The sequence below is a fragment of the Bufo gargarizans genome, chromosome 2 (genome assembly GCF_014858855.1).
Source record: "Bufo gargarizans isolate SCDJY-AF-19 chromosome 2, ASM1485885v1, whole genome shotgun sequence".
NCBI classification, from domain to species: Eukaryota; Metazoa; Chordata; class Amphibia; order Anura; family Bufonidae; genus Bufo; species Bufo gargarizans.
In genome coordinates, this window is record NC_058081.1 from 49,526,386 (window position 1) to 49,546,929 (window position 20,544).

Here is a 20,544-nt window from a genome sequence, read left to right on the forward strand (position 1 = left end):
ATGCGGGACAGCGCCCCCCTGGATGGCGTAAAAAACAGGAAAACTCTCTAACAGACGGGTTTCTCTCCCTCCACACATCCACCCAACCCAATTCAGATATGAAGCGTTTAAGTCTTGAGTCACCCACCCGTGCCCCTTCTGCATGAGGACTATTCCGGAACCTATCTAGTGTCTCATCACCCACCAGATTAAGATCCCCCATACATAGCACCCCGGCTGATGGGAATTGAGCTGCTGGTCGAACTGGATGGACAAATGTCTTTTTTCGGCCTTATGTACTATGTTACTAAAACCCGCCGCAGCTTGCAGAACAGTGAGACCAGCGGGGGGAGGTATATAAACACCAAGCACGACATAGGGCACACCGTTCAAATGCGCAAACACAAAAATATACCGGCCTTCAGGATCTATCACTTCCCTGTGTACCTCCCACCTAACTGACCGGTGGACCAGTAAGGACACCCCCCTGGAGTACGACGTGCCAAATGCACTTCTAGCCCACTGCACCCATGGTTTCTTCAACCTACCCTCAGTTTCCGCTGTGACATGGGTCTCCTGGAGGCACAGTATATGCGGAGAAAATGTACGGACATGTGCAAATACCGCCATACGCTTTCTAGGGCCTCCCAGACCATGCACATTCCAGGACATACACGTCACAGATGCCATTTGTTCTGAATAGAGATCAATAAGTAGAATGTACCAGGAATCCCATGATCATATGCAATAAACCCAGCATAGCAGTGTATATCGTAGTAATACATAGAGCACCAATTGACATAAAAACAGTTAAACCGTAACCCAAACATTAAATCCCAGCGAACCAGGCAGTAAACAATTCTAAAGCATAGAACATTTGTGACCATGATAGTGGGGGACCCACACAGTGTAGAGATGGTATATACAAGTGCAGGTGAAACAGCAAGCTCCCAGTATCAATTACAAGCATGGCAATACATTTATCACAGTGCAGGCTTAACCTAAGACCCATGTTAGACATACCCACGAGTCTCACACCCTCGTCGGCCGTCCTATATAATGCTTATGAGGTAGTCCAGTGGAGTCCCCACCGCTCAAAGTGAGGGAAAACAGATGGAGAACTAGTCCCAGACGGAATCGGAGAGAACAAATACCACCGCTCCCAAAGCAGCAACACCTTATCTTTGAGGCGCACTCCGGGGCCTCACTAGGAGCCAGTCCTCGGCCTCCCTAGGGTTATTAAAGAAATGAGATTTCCCGCCATCCAGGACCCTCAAACGGGCCGGGTAGGCCATGGAATATTGCAGATCCAGGTCCCTCAGACGTTTCTTTATCGAGGTAAAGGTAGCCCTTTTCTTTTGTAGCTCTGCTGAGAAATCCGGATACAAGGATATGTTGGCAGATCCAAAGGTGATAGTTTGTTGGATTCTCGCTTTGGAGAGGATGAGATCACGATCCCGCCAGTTAAGCATGCGGGCAAGGAGCGGTCTTGCGGGAGCCTCAGATGGAGGCATCCGGGCAGAGACCCGGTGGGCTCTCTCCACCGCAAAAGCCGTCGAGAATGATGCGTCCGGGAACGTCGATTTGATCCATCCTTCTATAAACGTGGCAGGGTCGGATCCCTCAGACCGCTCAGGCATACCCAGTATACGTATGTTATTTCTTCTGGAGCGGTTCTCCAGGTCGTCGCATTTCTGACGCCACATTTCGACCGCTCCTTCCACAGCAGACATCCTAGCCACCAAGGGTCTGGTAGTATCTTCCAGCTCAGACACCCGTTCCTCAGTGAGCCGAACCCGCTCTCTCAATTGCTGGACGTCATGGCGCAAGAGGCCCAGGTCCACTCTGACCTTCTCTATCTTGCCCGACGACTGACAGCCCATAATAGCCGCCATCAGCTGGCTGTGAGAGGATTGCAGGGTGATCTCAGGTTCCTCCTCCGACTCAGCCGCCGGGGCTTGTCCAGCTTGCCCCCTGGTTAGCGGTGCGCGAGGAGAGGAGGTGGCGGCGGCGCCATGTTGTGACTCTTGGCGGGCAAATTCTTTCAAGCGGTCCGCCGCTTGTTGTGCTTTGCTAGGACCCATGGCCAGGTTCTGCTGTCTCCGGGGACTCCACAGCTCAGGCTAAACTGAAAATCGCCGTATTACCAGCTCAGGATGGCTCAGGATGGAGTTACGGAGCCGGAGCCGCTCTCAGACACGTCCGGCCATGTCGGCAGTTGGCCACGCCCCCCAGGGATTACAACTTTGCCACATTTCTATAGTTTTTCTTGTGTAATAATGAAAATTTACGGAAGTTATCTTTTCTTTGCATTCTGACCCCCATGACATATATATATATATTTATTTCCGTTTATGGAACTGACAGCTCATTATTTTTGAGGGCCGATCTGTAGTTTTTGTAACGTGTATGAAATTTTGATAATTTTTTTTAATGCAATTTTTGTTTTGGGAAGTGAAGCGATGAAAAAACTGCAAATCAGCCATTCCCAATTTTTTCTGTCACCATGTTCACTGTAAAGTAAGGGTCAGCAACCTCCAGCTGTTGTGAAACTACAACTCCCAGCATACTCTATTAACTTCTATGGGAGTTCTGAGAACAGCCAAGCAAGTGTGTGTGCTGGGAGTCTTAGTTTCACCACACCTGGAGTGCCTGAGGTTGCTGATCCCTGCTGTAAAGGATAAATACATTTATAATTTTAATAGTTTGGGCGTTTTGGGACATGTTGGGGCATATTTTTTGTTATTGTTCATTTATTTTTATTGAATTTTTAAAAACTTTTTTTTTCACTTTTTTTTTAAGCTCCCCTAGGGTAACTGAACATGCAATCAGATTACTTTTCCCATATACTACTGTGATTTAATGCAAATTCAGTACATTCCAATGCAGCACTGCCACCTGCAGGCCTACACTGGAATATACCTACGATAGGTCTGATGGCCTCATACAGGCTTCAGCCTATCACCACCAATGAACGGCTTCCTTGAACTCAGTGCTGGGAAGCTGTTCAGGCCCTGGGAGTGCAGCACTCCCGGAAAAAGACACCTCAGATGCTGTGGTTACAATTGACCATGGCATCTGAGGGGTTGAATGTCTGCAACTGGCTTGGAAGCCTGGAACAGCTGAGAAGCAAAGAGTTGGAGATCCTCCTGGGAGGCTCCAAAGGCCCTGTTGGAGCTGCTTGGCCCAAACCTTGCCAACCCAGAAAGCAGCCAATGCCAGAAGGATACAGAAGCTGAGCCCGTGGTAACAAAATCTGACTTGGAAAGTGAATCCACCTTATTGTACAGGGGAACAATAGGGTGGGTACCCTTGGCAAAGCAGGCCACCATAGGGTCCACTGTAAAGGGAACTGACCACTTCTAGACAGTTTCCTGGCTGCAATGAAATAACTCTTGCAAATACACATGGAAGGAAGGAAGAGTATAGATCACCTGGGCAGAGCCAACACTTTTTTCATTGTTAATGTCAACCTTCTAGTGGCAGGGCCTACAATCATGGTGCTGTGTCCGCCATTGACGATAAAATAGGTGGTTTGCACCTATGTGCTCTTCTACTGTCAATGGCACCTACTTATGCGAATACAGTCATAAGGATGTTGCTATGAGCCGGGATTTGGATCAAAAGAATATATAGATCACAATGATGACCTGCCCCTAAAACACATAGGCAGATGTGCTGTCATAGGGTCACCCACAACTGTCAGGGCACCCTTTGGTTTGTAGAGACCACTGCCCTAAAAAAAAGGCACATTTCTTATAGCCTTATAAACAGAAGCTATAATATCAATATATGGAAGAGCTAAAGGACCTGTGGTGACCTCACAGTTCATGTGACCAGTAAAACAGTCAGTAGTTGAGAAGGACCTGTGATGATGTCACCATCATGTGACCAGTGCAGGAGAGGACGGCAGTGAAGAGGGGAAGACGCTGTGTTGATGTCTGCTACATCAGGAGAGGTAAGTGAAGGGTGAGGCAGAGCAATGCTGGGAGTTGTTGTTATTTAACTGGGTCTGTATGTTAGGGCTAAAGGGAGGGATGTTATTTACATGGAACTGTGTGTTGGAGGTGGCTGGTGAGGGGGTCATATTATTTACATGGGACTGTATGTTGATAGTGGCTGTAGGAGGGAGTGATGTTATTTACATAGGACTGTATGTTGGAGGGGGCTGAGGCAGGGTGATGTTACTTACATGGGACTGTATGATGAAGGCGGCTGTGGTAGGGGATTATGTTATTTACATGGGACTGTATGTTTGAGGCGGCTGTGGGAGTGATGTCATTTACATGGGACTGTATGTTGGAGGGGCTGGGGAAGGCAGTGATATTATTTACCTGGGACTGTATGTTGATGGCGGCTGTAAAAGGGAGTGATGTTATTTACATGGGACTGAATGTTTAGAGGGCAATGTTATTTACGTGGGTCTGTATGTTAAAGGTGGCTGGTGGGGGGAATTATGTTATTTACATGGGACTGAATGTTGAGGGGGTGATGTTTACATGGGAATGCGTTAGGGGAGGGGGTGATATTGGGACTGTATGTTGAAGGCGGCTGGGGAGAGGGTAATGTTATTTACATGGGACTGTATTTTGGAGGGGCCTGGAGAGATGGTGTGATGTTATTTACATGGGACTGTATGGTAGAGGCGGGAATATAACAACAGGGGGCACTGCAAATCCAGGGGACATTATAGGCGTTCTTATTACTACTGGGGGCTCTATAGGAGGGACTTATAGATCTGCATTATTTCTACTAAGAGCACTGTGGGGGCCTTATTACTATTAAGGGGTCTGTAGATAGCTTTATTACCCCTGGGGGAACAATTGAGGGGCCTTATTTCTACTGGGGGCTCTGTGAGGGTATTATTAATACTGGAGGACTCTTCTACTAATGGGGGCACTCTTGGGGAGCATTATCCTGGTTGGGGGCACTGTAGGGGGCAGTATTACTATGGGGGCACACATTTTTCTTCAGGATAGTATTTTGGGTTTTGGGGGGCACAGCGAGCAGCAGGATAACACCGTTTTGGACTCCAGGTTGGGGGATGATGATAGAAATGTGAGGAAGCTAAGATGTCTGTGTGTCACACTCTGCCGAGACGAGGCGGTTGAGAGAAGTTTCCGGACCGAGTGGAGAATATGATGACAGAGAAGATCTACATCTGAGGAGACGTCACCTGGAGGCCCTGGATGTGACAGGTATGTGCTGCTGTATAGCAAAATGTGGTGTGTGTGGGGGACGACTTAGAGAACTGGGCCATATTCATTGGGGCTTGGGCCCCGGATCTTTTGAGAACCCAGCAACCCCCCTGTCTGTAAGACTTACCTCTGAAGGTTGGTAATTATTGAAGTGTGCAAGCTCCCATAGCAAGGAGAAGTGGCAGCAGAAGAGTGCTGGTATGATAATCTATAAAAAAAAAAAAAAAAAAATCCTTAGTGTCCGAAGCAGTAATACCCTACAGATAAAGAACTGAGGCAGGACACATCACCTGTTCAGGGACCTCCGACGTGTCTATAGCCTTTTGCAGAATATGACTACAGGGTTCAAACAACTCCCATCGGTTGAGATTATGAGCGCTGCAGGTGAAGAGGGAGGATGATGGGTTGGATTATGGATACATTTGGCTATCTGCACATGTATAATGTCTGTGTGCGTCACCTGTACAGGGCAGAGAGCCTCTTCATTGTGGCTGCAGCATTATACATGTCATCCTCATCCAGATCCGTCACCTACAACAGGAAGAAAAGACATGGTGGTACCTGCATAGGATGCATGAGCCTTCCTTGCTTTTTAAACCAATTTTGGCGGTTTCAGTAAAGACAAATGTATTAAAGCAAATCTTGGATTGGCAAGAAAACTGTGCTTCACTTCATGGATACTGATAAGTAAATCCCAACTATCAATCGCTCTCCAGACACAGGTGCTACTATTAGGCCCGACCAGGCAGAAATTGTCCAGACTTTAACTTTCTCTCTTAGGCTGTATATCAGCTAGAGATATGAAAGAGGTACAGTACCAGCCACCATGCAGCCAGAGACAGAGCCTACAGAAACAGGGTCAGGAGTGACATCTGCAAGTAATATCTGCTTCTCGACCTGGTTTCTAAAAGTTCCATTGATGGTTTTAGTGCAGCTTGCACCGTGGTGTTTTTTTTTAGTTTAAATTAAACTAGTTAATATCTGTATCCGCTATACAGGGGGAGGGGTAACGTGGACTTCTGTGCTTGTTGACAGTCACAGATATTCCTTTTCCAGAAAAGGAATGAAAAGATGAGCGCTTACCCATCTAAACACCCCGTTCACAACCCAGCACTTAAACACTAGCACTGCACTCACACAAACGTCAATAAAGCTTAATTTTTTGCCCATGAAATGTGCTTTTATTGTAAAGAAAAGTAGTAAAACACATTTAGCGTTGTCATTATTATACTGACCCAGAGAATAACATTATTTATGCCACACTGTAAGAGGGCAAATTCAAACCTTTGCAATGGAGACACAGCCAGGCCTGGATGAATCTTCCTAAGTAGTCTCAAGAAGTGGACCCCTACTTTCTGCATAGACACCATCTCCTCCATGATTTTAGCAAACCCTCTATCCTTTTCTTCAGCAGGTACTTATAGCTGCCCCCCCCCCTCCCCCGCTTCCCTCATGTATTCAACTTCTGTGCTCCATAAATGTGTCCTCTGCTGGTGAGAGGCTTCACACAAGCACCCTAAAGTCAAGTGCTGATTTTTTGTTCCTACATTGGTGTTTGCCATCTGCCCCAGTGACATCCACTCCAAGCACTTTTCACTGTGTGGAAGTCGCCGGGGCTGATTTTTTACTTTGTCCTATTTCATGCTAGTTAATTTTATAATTTTTGTATAACTAGATTTTTGTACTTACCGTAAAATCTGTTTCTCTTCCGTTTATTGGGGGACACAGGCTTGACTGAGAGTATTGCTGTTGCCACTAGGAGGCGCACACTAAGCACAAAAGTGTGAGCTCCTCCCTTCAGCTATACCCATCTTACAGGGAATAAGATAAAACAGTTAGTGCAAAAGCAGTAGGAGAATCAAGAAAAAGAAAAAAAAAAAAAAAAAAAAAAAAAAAAGGAAAACTGAACAATGTACAAACCCAGAACCAAGCAGGCCACAAAGAGGCCCGTAAAAAAGAGAGAACGAATGGGAGCCGTGTCCTCCAATGAACAGAAGAGAAACAGATTTTACGGTAAGTAAAAGAACCTAGTTCTCTCATCCGTATGATTGGGGACACAGGCTTGACCATGGGACGTTACAGAGCAGTCCCAGGGGTGGGTCATCAACAAAGAAACCCTCCAGCCAATCAGGGAACCGCCGTCTGCAAAACTCTACACCCCAGAAAAGCGTCTGAAGATGCAAAGGTGTGTACTCTAAAATTTAGAAAAGGTGTGCAAAGACAACCAGGTAGCCGCCTTGCATACCTGAAAGGACCGAAGCCCCATGAGGCACTGCCTAAGAGGCACCCGTAAGGGTGGAGCCTGGTCTCTGATGACGCATCCACAATTGCCAAACAAATCGATCGGGAAATGGAAGCTTTGGACACAGCCAACCCTTGTCTCCGCCCCTCTGGAATGACAAACAGCGAATACGTCGGTTGGAAAGAGGACGTCTGAGACTGATAGATGCGAACGGCTTGTACCAAATCCAGAGTGTGAAGTGACTGCTCACGAGGATCAGACGGCGCAGGACAAAAGGAAGGTATAATCTCTTCATTGAGATGGAATGACGATACAACCTTTAGAAGAAAAGATTGCCACTAAAACGGCTACCTTGTAGGACAGGAAGCGAAGGGGCACCTGCTGCAAAGACTCAAAGGGTGAGGACGGGAGAGCGTTGAGCATCAGAGTAAGGTCCCAAGGATTTAACTAAGGGCACTAAGGGGGCGCCGCGTGCACAACCCCCTGCAGAAAGGTACGAACTGCAGAAAGTTCCGCTGAAAGAGAATGGAAAGAGCCGAAAACGTACCCTTTGAAAGAACTGAGAGCCACTGACTGCGGGAAGGACAAGAGCTGTGGCAAAGAGAAACAAACGGGAGTGAGCTGGAAGTAGGACTTCCAGGTTCGGTGACAGATCGGGGAGGACGACGGTTTCCTGTCACAAATCATGGTTTGGACAACCGCATCCGAGAAACCTAGAGCCCTTAATACGGCTGTAACAACAACCATGCTGTTAAATGTAGAGACCTTAAATTCGAGTGGAAGATCGGTCCATGCAACAAGAGGTCCTCCCGAAGGGGAAGATGCCAGAGTTAGTCGGTGAGGAGGGCGACTAGGGACGCGTGCCACACTCGGCGTGGCCAATCCGGGGCCACGAAAATGATGGGCAGACCTTCGGACCATGATTTTTCGGAGAAAACGCGGAATGAGGGGAAGAGGAGGGAACACGTAAGGAAACGTGAACTGACTCCACGGAATCATGAGGGTGTCGTACGCCAGGGCCAGGGGGATCATTGGACCACGCAACGAAATACTCAACCTTGTGGTTGAAGCGGGAGGCCATGAGATCCACGTCCGGCCAACCCCACCACTCGCAGATCGCTAGAAAAAAACTGTGGGTGGGGACTTCCGGTTCCGGCGCCGACATGTGAAGAAGTCAGGCATAAGAGTTCCGTAGCGATAGAAAACTATACAACGCTCACATTGCCTATGCACCGTCGGGAACCGGACAAGCAACGACACCCAGATACCAACCTTAGCGTATGGATCGATTCCTGACCAGCATGGGCAAGAAAACAAGAGGCAGAGCGACTTCTCCCGCACGGCCAGAGGATCAGGCCCCTCCAATAATGGCGCCTAACACGCACGAGGCAGAGGTAACTGCAGAGCCGCCGGGAAACGTCACTGAATGCTCGGGGGTGAAAATAGCAGAGGTGCAGTCGCACCAGATCGACTATAAAGAGCTAGCAGTGGAAGTGGCCACACAACTAGCCCCGGATTTGCGGGAAACATTGGCGACATCGATCACAAATGCGATGCAGCAGCTGCAGGAGGAGGTCCAACAGTATGAAGGCCGGTTAGATGAGGCGGAAGGCCGCATACAAGTAATAGAAGACACTACTGAATCGATTTTACAAAAGCTACAAACAGCCTTGGCTGATAACAAACGCCTATGGGAGAAGCTGGAAGACCTAGAAAATAGGTCTAGGCGCAATAACTTAAGGCTAGTGGGTCTTCAGGAATCCATCCCGCAAGGAGATTTAACTACTATATGCGAACTTGAGCTGCCACATGTCCTGGGGATAACGCGACATTGCAAGGTGGAACGCGCTCACAGAGTGGGACCATCTCATCCTGCTAAAGATCGACAGCTCAATAGACCAAGACAAGTGGTCATGAGATATTTGGACTACACAGACAAGGAGGCAATTCTCAAGGCATTCAAGGCCAGCAAAGAACCCGTCATGTTGAGGGGAATGAGAATCCTTATATTCGGAGATTACTCCGCGGAAGTCACGAAAAAGCGTAAGGCCTTCTCTCCTTTGTGTACTCAACTTCACCGCGGGGGAGTCAAGTTCGCCCTGCTGGATCCAGCCACCTTAAAGGTCTTTAAGCTCGATGGTTCCAGCTCGACATACACATCGCACGAGGAGGCAGCGGTTGATCTGGATGAAAAAGCAGGCCCTGCAACACGCGGCCAACGAAACGTAAATAAGAAAGCACCAGAAAGATCCTCCTCAGATACGGAGCAAGGAAGATCGTGCATTAGAGACCACTGAGGACTTTATCAAGTCCACTGGAGGATTTTCAAGAAGAACCGATGGACTCTAATGTGGGACACCGGCGGTGAATATAAGTAGGTTTTCTTTCTTTTGGGAGGGAACGGGAGGTAGGATGCAGGACATGATGTGAAGTGGGTCAGTCCATGTTATTTCAAGAGTTTTGCCTTAATGTTTCTAACATTTTCTATCGTTTCTGTTGCTGGGGAGCATTGCAATAATGCTGTATATATAGTAGTGTAGGAAAGGGGATACGAAAGTGCCTGACGTCACAAGTGGAAAAAAGTGAAGTCTAGGAGAGCTGTGAAGGAAGCACTAATTAGATCTGTGGTGCCCTTCGCTCTTTATATGTTAATGTTCAGTATTGCTTACTATTGTAATATGGAGAATGTGTGAGTGGGTAAAGGGAAACAATGTGGGGAAAATGTTAGTCACATGCAAATAGTCGCCTCAGGAAGATACCTCTTTCTTTACTACTGTTATGAAAATTGTGTCGTGGAACGTTAAAGGGTTGCACTCCCCACAAAAGCGCAATATGATACTAAAACGGCTAAAACATTTAAGAGCCGATATTGCAATGTTACAGGAGACCCATTTATTAGAAAGTGATTTTCACAGGATGGAGAAATCTTGGGTGGGGAAAGTGGTTGATTCCCAAGCAGTACATCATAAAGCAGGGGTATTGATTCTCCTACATAGGAATCTAGCCTATGACATACTTGGGTTTGAATCTGATGACATGAGACGGTGGTGTACTTTACACCTAAGTACAGACTCAGGAGAAATTAAGTTATATAACATCTATGGCCCTAATAGCGATAACAAACAGTTCTTTGCTGACCTGGCAGTCAGACTGAATAGAGACCCTGTAACAAGACGAATAGTTGGGGGAGACCTCAATACCGTAGTTAACACGGCGGAAGATAGAAGACCGGCTAGCCGACCTGATCTACCCCACACGCATGACAAAGTACTAGAGCCTTTTTTACAAGACACTGCCCTGACTGATATATGGAGATTTGCAAACCCAGATAACAGAGATTTTACTTTTTATTCCCCTCCACATGACTCATGGTCCAGGATCGATTGCTTCCTAGTTTCAGAATCCCTTAAGTCTAGAATAGTAGAACTAAAAATACATGATATGGTGATATCGGACCATAGCCCGATCTCTGTGGTCCTCTTAGAACTCCAACCAAAAGGCCAAGACATAATCTGGAGATTCCCCTCTTACTTATACAATGATGAAAATTTTAGAGATACTCTCCGAGGCTGGTACTTGGAGTCTAGAGGGGACAATATATTGAGTGTAGACAATCCCTCCTTATTTTGGGACACTGCTAAGGCTGTACTTAGAGGTAGGATACTGGCGAATGTGAGGGGACTAAAGAGAAAAATAGCACAACAGTTGCAAGATCTTAGTTTTTCCCTACGCAATGCGTATACTGCTCACCAGGCTTCTATGACTGAGCAGACCAAGGAGGCTTGGCAATCGGCTAAAAGAGAGTTGTGGAATGAGGTGTAATATGTCTAATTTAGAAAACAAATTTTTTTTAGGGGAGGGAACAAATCTGGAAGACTGTTAGCCAACCTCATAAAAAATTCTAGACGACAACCCCATATCCTGAAACTAGCCGACACCGGTGGTGTCATACATAATAAACCTGACGAAATAGTATCTATATTGGGGGACTATTATAAGGAGTTGTATAAAGATCCAGGGCCCAAAGCTCCATTATCGACCTTCCTGTCCAGGTGTGTGGAGTTACCATCTCTTTCTGATGGTCAGCTAGATTCATTAAACTCCCCAATATCTGAAAATGAGGTATTTGCAGCCATTAAAGGCTTACATTTACACAAGGCCCCGGGTCCAGATGGGTACACAGGGGAACGCTTTAAAATACTAGGAGAAGATTTTAAAGGCCCACTAGCGGCGGTGTTTAATGGCATATTAACAGGCTCTCCATTATCGGCAATGGACAATTTGGCGTATATCAAACTGATTCCCAAACCAGGGAAGGATGTCTTGCATCCCTCCTCGTATCGCCCAATATCGTTGATCAATGTAGATCTCAAGCTAGTGGCAAAGATTATGGCTGACAGACTCTCTTGTATTATGCCGGGCTTAGTATCATCGCCTCAATCCGGATTTATCAAGGGCAGATCTGCAGTCTCCAATATTCGAAAGGTCCTGATGGTACTAGATGCAGTGCAGTGGAATTCATGTTCTTCTCCGCGACCGTCACTGATGGCAATTGACGCGGAGAAGGCAATTGAATAGATTTTGAATAGAATGCGTTTTAGCGGTCCAGTCCAAACTTTTGTCTCGGCAGTATACACAGCGCCTAGGGCTCGAATAGCAATCCCAGGCTTTTTATCATCCCCCTTTCCGTTATGCAGGGGAACACGTCAGGGATGCCCGCTTTCCCCACTACTGTTTAATCTAGCACTTGAACCATTGGCTCGCTTGCTGGAAGGTGGGGACGTCTTTAAGGGAATAAAAGTAGGTCAACAAGAAGTGCACACGTCCCTCTTTGCGGATGATATATTGTTGTTCATGGCAGACCTGGAGAAGGTTTTACGACTGGATTCTTTTGGGCCGGTGTCGGGCTTTAAAATAAATTTAGATAAATGCGTACTACTGCCATTGACATCCCTGAAGTTGAGAGAACTGCTCCCAGAATAGTGTAAAAGTATTTCGGTGAGCGATTCACACATTACATATTTGGCAATCAAGATAGGAAAGTCTCCATCATCCCTCTATAATCTGAATCTGTGGTCAGGGAAGAAACCCCGTATTGCCCTTTCAAAGCTGATGTTACCAAGAGATAAAGGTGGTCTAAATGTACCGAATATTAGAATGTATAATTTAGCATGTCTCCTTAGGCATTGTCTGGATTGGATACATGGGACCCATCACTTCTCTAATTTTGTGTTGGAGACCCAATTATCCCACCCATGGCCACTAGTTAATCTACTCCATACGAGGAGACAGATTCTGCCACCGTGTTTGAAACATTCCATTATCATACGTGACACGATGGTAGTATGGAAGAAAGCACATAAGTTAGCAAATAAATCATTCTTCACTTCTAGGGTTTTGAACTTGTGGAAACATCCAGAATTCCCACAAGGGGACTCAAACAAAATGTTCAGGGTCTGGAGAGCAAAGGGTATCAAGACTTTACTTGACCTTCTCCATATCCCGGAAAAAAGATACCTTACCTTTTAAGAGTTTTGTCATAAGTATAACCTGGATGGGTCACACATTCTTCCTTTTTTCAACAAGTGTATCTTTTCTGTAAAAGAGAGGCTGAGCGATGTCACGGGCGAGTGTGTTGGAAACTCCTTAATATTCTCCCTGGGGGCTGATAGCTCCAAACTTTCTATATCCCACATATATCAGCTGCTGCGAGGATCGGGCAATAAAGCATCAGCACAGGTTCTTTTTAAAAAATGGGAGAGGAAGCTCAATATAACAAAAACGGCTGAAAAAGTGCTACAGGGGTGGCTTAGAGTATGTAAGGCAGTGCCTTGCGAAACGTGGAGAGAGTCACACCTTCGGCTGATACATTCGGCCATCTACGCCTTCACCTTTCCCAGGAAGACAGACAATCCAGCTTTCCTTACTGCCTGCCCGAAACGTGGATTAGATAAAGCAGACTTACCACATTGTATATGGCTATGCCCGCAGGTACAGCAGTTTGGGGAACAGGTCAAGTGTTGGATCAAAGACACCTGGGGGTATAGCGTGGGACTAGTTCCTGAAACTCTGATCTTCCAGGATTTTGAAGAATCGCACCCCCCTCCTCCAATAAAAGTAGATGCGGCCTTGATGGTATCTTTGCGCTGTTTATTACAGTGGTGGTTGAGGTTAGAGGTACCTCGGCTCCAAAAGGTAAAGACGCAGATGACACACTTCATGTATTTAGATAAAATTGACACAGAATTAAACAAGGATAAAAAAACTAAATGGGTTTTCAAGAGGTGGAGAACCTTTATTGTTAATAGCTTTGCCCAAGACGAAATAAAGAGCATCATGCAATCATTCAAATACACAGAATGGTATAGCCTAGAAGCACTCAAGGGTACATTGGGGAAGTTGTCTGTTGAATAATCTAGGGGAGTAGGGTAGAAGAGAGACGAATCAGACTAAGATGACATCTAGCCAGACACAAATAATAAAATAAGAATTAGCCAGTAAGAGATTATTTACAGTAGGTGATTATTTCAGTGGTGACTCAGTTGGGTGGGAGGGTGGGGGTGGATGTTCTTAATGTTCTTATTGAAAATAATAAAACTCTGTATCACCAATGTGCTAAATTTGTAACCAAAAGCGTGTATTTTTATGATGGTGAAACGAATAAAAATAAATTTATAAAAAAACAAACAAACTGCGGGTGAAGAGCCCATTTGCTGGGATCGAGATGCTCCCGACTGAGGAAGTCAGCGATCCAGTTGTCGACGCCGGGGATGTGAACTGCCGACAGCGGCTGAACATGGTTCTCTACCCAGTTAAGAATTAGCAATGTTTCTGCCATGGCTGCCGGGTGCCACCCTGGTGGTTGAGGTACACCACAGCAGTGGAATTGTCGGCCTGAACCAGAAACGAACGTCCTCAGAGGTGGTCAGTCCAATGAAGCAGAGAGAGATGAATCACCCTCACACCACCATGTTTCTTAAACGGAGAGATTTTCCAATACCCCCCCCCCCCTCCCCCAGCCTGGCGTCCAGCGGAGGGGAAGGAAAGAGTGGCCCGACGTCAGCATCGGGGACACCAACCACCAACTGAGCCAATCCAGGGAGGCTGGGGATCGGTCCCAATGGGTTAGAATGTCTCGCTGAAAAGGGAATGGAGCATAGGGCACTGCTTCGAAGGCATAGACCATGTGACCCAGAACCCTCATGCAGTGACAAATGGGGAGAGGACGGAGCCGCAACAAGGGAAGAATCTGAAGCCGGAGAGCGGATAGCTTCTCCGGAGGCAAGAATACCTTGGCCTGAAAGGTGTCGAATAACATGCCCAGAAAAGTTAGCTGCTGAGATGGGTAGAGACTTTGGCTGGTTCAGAATCCATCCGAAGCGTTTCAGGGTGTCCAGGACGATGCACAGGCTGTCTGTTGTTGCCCAGAATAACGGTCCCTTTATCAGGATATCGTCCAAGTATGGATGGAATCGCCACTATTCCCCTGGCATGGAGCAGAGCCATGACCAAGGCCAGAATCTGTGTAAAGACTCTGGGAGCTGTGGCAAGACCTAACGGGAGGGCCACAAACTGGTAGTAAAAGTGACCCACTGCGAACTGGAGACATTTTTGGTGACTGACGCAAATGGGGACATGGAGGTAGGCGTCCTTTATGTCTATCGAGGACAGGTACTCCCCCAGTTCCATGGACGCGATGACCGATCTTAAGGACTCCATCCAGAAGAGGCGAAGTCGAAGAAAGCGGTTGAGGGCCTTGAGGTCCAGGATGGGACGGAATGTACCCTCCTTTTTGGGGACCACAGGGATTGGAGTAAAACCCCCCAAAACGGTCTTGCGCAGGAACCGGGACGATCACTCCCTGCCGCAGAAGGGTGAGAGTAGCCTGAAAAAAAGGAATGGGCGGCAGAGTGGACTCCAGCTTGTAACCCTCTGAGATGAGTTCTCTCACCCAGTCATCCGAGACATGAGCCATCCAGACACGACGGAACAGATGAAGGCGGCCGCCCACCTGGTTGGGGAGCGCTGAACGCCGCACGTCATGCAGAGGAGGTCTTGGGGGTATAGGACTTGGGGCCCTGTTGGCAGGGATGTGGGGATGCCCAGGCACAGTCCTTTCGTCTCCGAAGGGAGAGAAGAGACACACAGCCGCCCTAAGGAAGGCCTCCCCTCCAAGATAGAGAGGGAGAAGCCGGCCGGGCATTAGGTATCTGCCGCAGAAAGCCTGATGGAAAGTAGGACGCAGAGAAGCAGGGGCTTCGATTATGAGCGGCTCCGGCGGAGGACAGGACCGGGAATGCCCGAAACAAGCGGAAGGTGGCCCCAGCGGAAGAAACCCGTAGAAACGTGCCTTCCACGAAGCCCCCCTTCCCACCGATGAGGAGGGAGGCCAGCACAAACTGAGGCCTCAGCTGATTGTAAGCAGGCCTCAGTGAGGGTCATTCACACAAGGAGTAACCAGAGAAGGGGGAGGGAAGAGGAAGGGGGCCGAGGAGAGAATATTCACCCGTCGGGCGTCTCCTGGCCCACCGGCTCCAGCCGGGTCACCACCTTCGGTGTGCTGCCCCTTTTTTAGGGTTTCTATCCTGGTAACAGAGGGGACTTGGTGTAGGCCAGACATGGTGACCCGAAAGCTGGCGGGATACAGAGGCTTTGGGAACCTCTGGTCCTCCTTGTCTTCAAGAGACTGGGAACGAGCAGTGGGCTTGGGGACCCCCTGGACTGCCCTCTCCTGGGTGGGAACGCAGACATCTGAAAAAAAAGAAGATCAGCAGACCTGTACAGGAGGGAGGTCTGCCTCCTACGGACACTAAGCTAACCTATGTCCCCCCAGTCATACGGATAAGAAAATATTTTTTTCAATTACTGCTAGCGCAAGTATGATCATCATGCTTTACTGTCTCATGTGACTGAAGGATCAGTTTCATCAAATAATGATTTTCAAGATTGTTGGAAATTTCAGTGTTCCAGCACCAGACCTTTAGTTGATCAGAAACACTTATGAATCTGTCACCAATTTATTAAAGGGAAATTTAAAATGGCCTACAACAACCTGCCCTAGAATGTGGGCAGGACTGGTTGCCACCACTTACAGAGCTGCCTGAGGGTTGAGAGGGCAGCGCCTTACTACATACTACTATCAGGCAGTTGCATATACTAGACATTGGTGAGTGTTTGTTGGGCTGCTCAGCCATGATTGCATATCATTACCATCTATTGTAGAGCAGTGTAGTGAGGCGCTGCCCCAAACCCCACTAAGCAGCTCTGCAAGTGGAGGCAACCACTCCTGATTTTCATCCATTCTTCCTTGCAAAAGTCCTCCAGTTCTGTGAAATTCCTGAGCCGTCTTGCATACACTGCTCTTCAAAATATATATATATATATATATATATATATATATATATATATATTTTTTTTTTTTAAACATGCCAAAAAGTTGCGGTGGGGAGAGCAGTCAAGTGGCTGCGGTTAGCCTTAGATACCTGTAGTAGATACCTGCAAAATGTCCGGAAGGTGATTCTGGAAATGACTGGTGAGTTTGTCCACTAGTTGGCTGAGCATAATGTCTGTTCTCTTACAGAATGCAAGGTCCTGGTCACACAGAATGTACAACGCACGAGAACAGGCCTCCAGGACCAGAGGTTCTGTGTGCTTTTCCATGATATCATGCACTTGGATCAACAGAAGGTCTAAATTCTGACAAGAGGAGACCAAAATTACCAATGCATGCAAGTCCTGCTACAGGATATGTAACTCCATCCATTCTTCTCACCTTCTCCAGCCTCTCGGTTGAGTAAATTTCTAATTCTAGGTAAACTACCACTTTTAGCAGAGCTGCCATTTTGTCTTCATCAGCCGAAAACTGAAAACATCAAGGTAATTAGCAGGGTAGTAAGACCTTTATAGGGCTGTATGAAATTAGAAAAACATGGCTGGGGTTCTAATGAAATTAACTATTTGTCCGATCTTGTAATGCTATGGTATTTTTGTCATCAACTGTTGCATGTATACTGTGCAGACTATTTTCCATTGTATTTTTGTGATTTTCAAAAAAGTCAAATAAAAATTATCTGAAAAAAAATTAATAAAAAACATGGCTGCTTTCTCGTAGAGACAGCTTCATTGTTGTGTATGGGCTGTCTAATGCATGGAGCTGAGCTGTACTACCATGCACACCCTATAGTCTGCACTATAGCCTGCAGTACCTTAGCCAGAAGATGGGGTAACGTCACGATCATGTGCCGGCTCAGCCTCAGTTTATCCTCGGAGTGAGTCTTCTTATCTTTCGTAGACAGGATCTGAAATAAGTAATCGCAGGTGTTCTTCACATACAACAGGAAACTTAGGTTTCTTTTTGTTAATCGCTGAGCACCGTTTTCTAGTTCTACTGATTAAAGAGGACCTTTCACCAGAATAAAACTTCTAAACTAACTATACAGGCATGTAGAGCGGCGCCCAGGGACCCCCCTGCACTTACTGTAATACCTGGCGCCGCTTCATTCTCCCGTTATTGCCTCCGGTATCTTCATAGTTAGGCTCCACCCAGGGGAACCTGCCGTCGGCTCATTCTCCCATGCTGCAGCGCTGGCCAATCGCAGCGCTCAGCTCATAGCCTGAGAGAGAAAAAGCCTCTCAGGCTATGAGCTGAGCGCTGTGATTGGCCAGCGCTGCAGCATGGGAGAAGGAGGCGCCGGCAGGTTCCCCTGGGTGGAGCCTAACTGTAAAGATACCGGAGGCAATAACAGGAGAACGGAGCGGCGCCCAGGTATAACAGTAAGTGCAGGGGGGTCCCTGGGCGCCGCTCTACATGCCTGTATAGTTACTTTAGAAGTTTTATTCTGGTGAAAGGTTCTCTTTAACCCTTTTCCGTATTCCAACATACAAGTATGTGATGGCAATTGCACACGGCATGTGATCACACGCTGGAGGATAACTGTACTAGATGGCCTATTTCTAGCACTAAGAGCCATAGGAGAAAACTCAGATTGCAGAGTTTTTTTTATTTTTTGGGTGATTGTCTCAGGTAGGGGCTCATATCTTGCGGGATGAGGTGACAATTAGATTGGTACCATTTTGGTGGGCATACACCTTTTTGATCGCTTGCTGTTGTACTTTTTGTGATGTAAGATGACAATAAAATTGTTTATTTAGCAGTTTTTATTTTTTACGGTGTTCAGGGGTTAGGTCATGTGATATGTTTATAGAGTCGGTCGAAATGGACGCGGCGATACCCAATATGTCTACTTCTCCCCCCCCCCCCCCCTATTTTTTTTTACCTTTTTTTTATTTATTTTTTTACTTTATTTGGGGAAAATTAAATTTTTGGGGGGGGGGGGGGCCTTACTTTTTTTTTCACTTTATTTTTTGGGACTTCAACTTTTGGGGGTCTAATCCTTTAAAATGCATTCCAATACTTCTGTATTGGAATGCATTGGCTGTATGAGTAATACAGTGAGTATTACTCATACAGCTTCCGGCCTGTGAGATCCAGCTAGTCACCGGAAGGCAGTGCCGATGCCTAAGGAAGGCATCGAGCTGTCTTCCATGCCATCGGGTCCCCCCTACAGCCCCTATGGGGACCCGATGGCACCACCACCCGCCGCACCATGTAAAAGTCGCAAACCGCGGCACAAACTGAATTGACCTGCGGTTTGCGGCAATCGCCGACAAGGTGCCTGCTCAATGATTTGAGCAGGCACCTTGTTTCGATCACCGCCAGCCGGGCAGCGGTGATCGGAAATACACATGACGTACTGGTACGTCATGTGTTCTTAAGTACAGGGACAACATGCCGTACCGGTACATCATGTGTCCGGAAGAGGTTAAGAGTCTCAACACAGCAATCCAAAGTGCAAAGCTCCCTGGGAAACAGTAATAAGCAAAATAACTGTAGAGCCCCAGTTAAGGGTCTTCAACACAGTGAAAGCCAGATATCCCTCAAAGGAAGGAAAACCAAGCAAAAGGGGTGTCCCCATTACAGAGATCACCAAATCCACCATATTAAGTGGACCCTATGTCAAGATCCCGCTCTTTTACAAGCTTTAAGGCTGTGACGGGGAAGACCTAAGCCAATTATCCATCCACAGACAGCTATTTCAGGGTGTTGCCCCTCATCAGTGTGGAGTAGGATTCTGGCTAACCGGGAGCAATGCCTTGGTTTTCCAACCTTTGAGGGATATCTGGCTTTCACTGTGTTAATGACTCATACCTGGGGCTCCACAGTTATTTTGCATATTACTTCATCTATCCAGTGGATACATTTACCACCTTTTGCTGTGAACAATGGCAGCTATGATCGGCACCCTGTGGTCTGACCCACCATGACACTGTACACAATCATACCACACCGTATTAGCTCTTCTAGCTTGATTCATTTTGGTCTCGTTTCTCATTTTAATGCAGCAAGTTTGGGATTTCTCTTCACATACTTCATGCCAAACTACTCGTGATGTAATAAACTGGTACAACGTTTGATATGCTTTTAATTGAGATGCCACACAAGCATCTTCTATGAGCAGAGCATGTGACAGACCTACCTTCTTTGTAAATACTCGGCCAACTGGAGATGTCCCTTCTACTGTCTGTGTTATAGAAGACACCAAGATCTTAATCAGAGCACTCTCCTCCTGGTCATCCAAGCCTGAAAACGGGAAAAGACATCTAAACTGGTGCATTTACAGAAAATACGGCGGCCGGGTTGTAAACCTTCATATACAAAGCAACTATTTCTATAGAACACCCTTCTGAATGGAGGCTTCCACTGTGTCCCAGCTAGAGGTTTTTGAAAAAGCATGTGCACAATTTTATTAGAGCTATAAGAATATACACCAATCCTTATCTTCACAGGATCGGCACTCCATTCTCTTGTTTGGGAGCCTGGGTGCCCATAAGTCCAAACTAAAAGTTAGAAAAAAAAGCTACATTTTCCCAAATTTTTGATTTTTTTTTATGAATAAAAATGGATTGTTTTGTACTCACTGTAAAATCCTTTTCTCGTAGTAGGCATTGGGGGACACAGCACCATAGGGTATATGCCCAACTGCCACTAGAAACAAAAAAGTGTTGGCTCCTCCCAGGTGGGCTATACCCCTCTGCCAAAGCCGAGAGACCTCAGTCGGTACAAAA

At 46.8% G+C, this 20,544-nt stretch overlaps 1 protein-coding gene across 1 annotated transcript in view; it reads right to left on the minus strand.

Annotated features, from left to right (window-relative positions):
• Positions 1-20,544, minus strand: part of STAG3 (stromal antigen 3) — a 299,481-nt gene that overhangs the window by 78,273 nt on the left and 200,664 nt on the right. Inside the window, exons 16-22 of the mRNA XM_044278889.1 lie at positions 19,956-20,059; positions 17,625-17,717; positions 17,192-17,281; positions 16,915-17,115; positions 5,638-5,708; positions 5,468-5,555; positions 5,305-5,385 (exon numbers count right to left, since the gene is read on the minus strand). Coding sequence (XP_044134824.1) covers positions 5,305-5,385; positions 5,468-5,555; positions 5,638-5,708; positions 16,915-17,115; positions 17,192-17,281; positions 17,625-17,717; positions 19,956-20,059 — 728 coding nt within the window. The remainder of the gene's footprint in view (positions 1-5,304; positions 5,386-5,467; positions 5,556-5,637; positions 5,709-16,914; positions 17,116-17,191; positions 17,282-17,624; positions 17,718-19,955; positions 20,060-20,544) is intronic.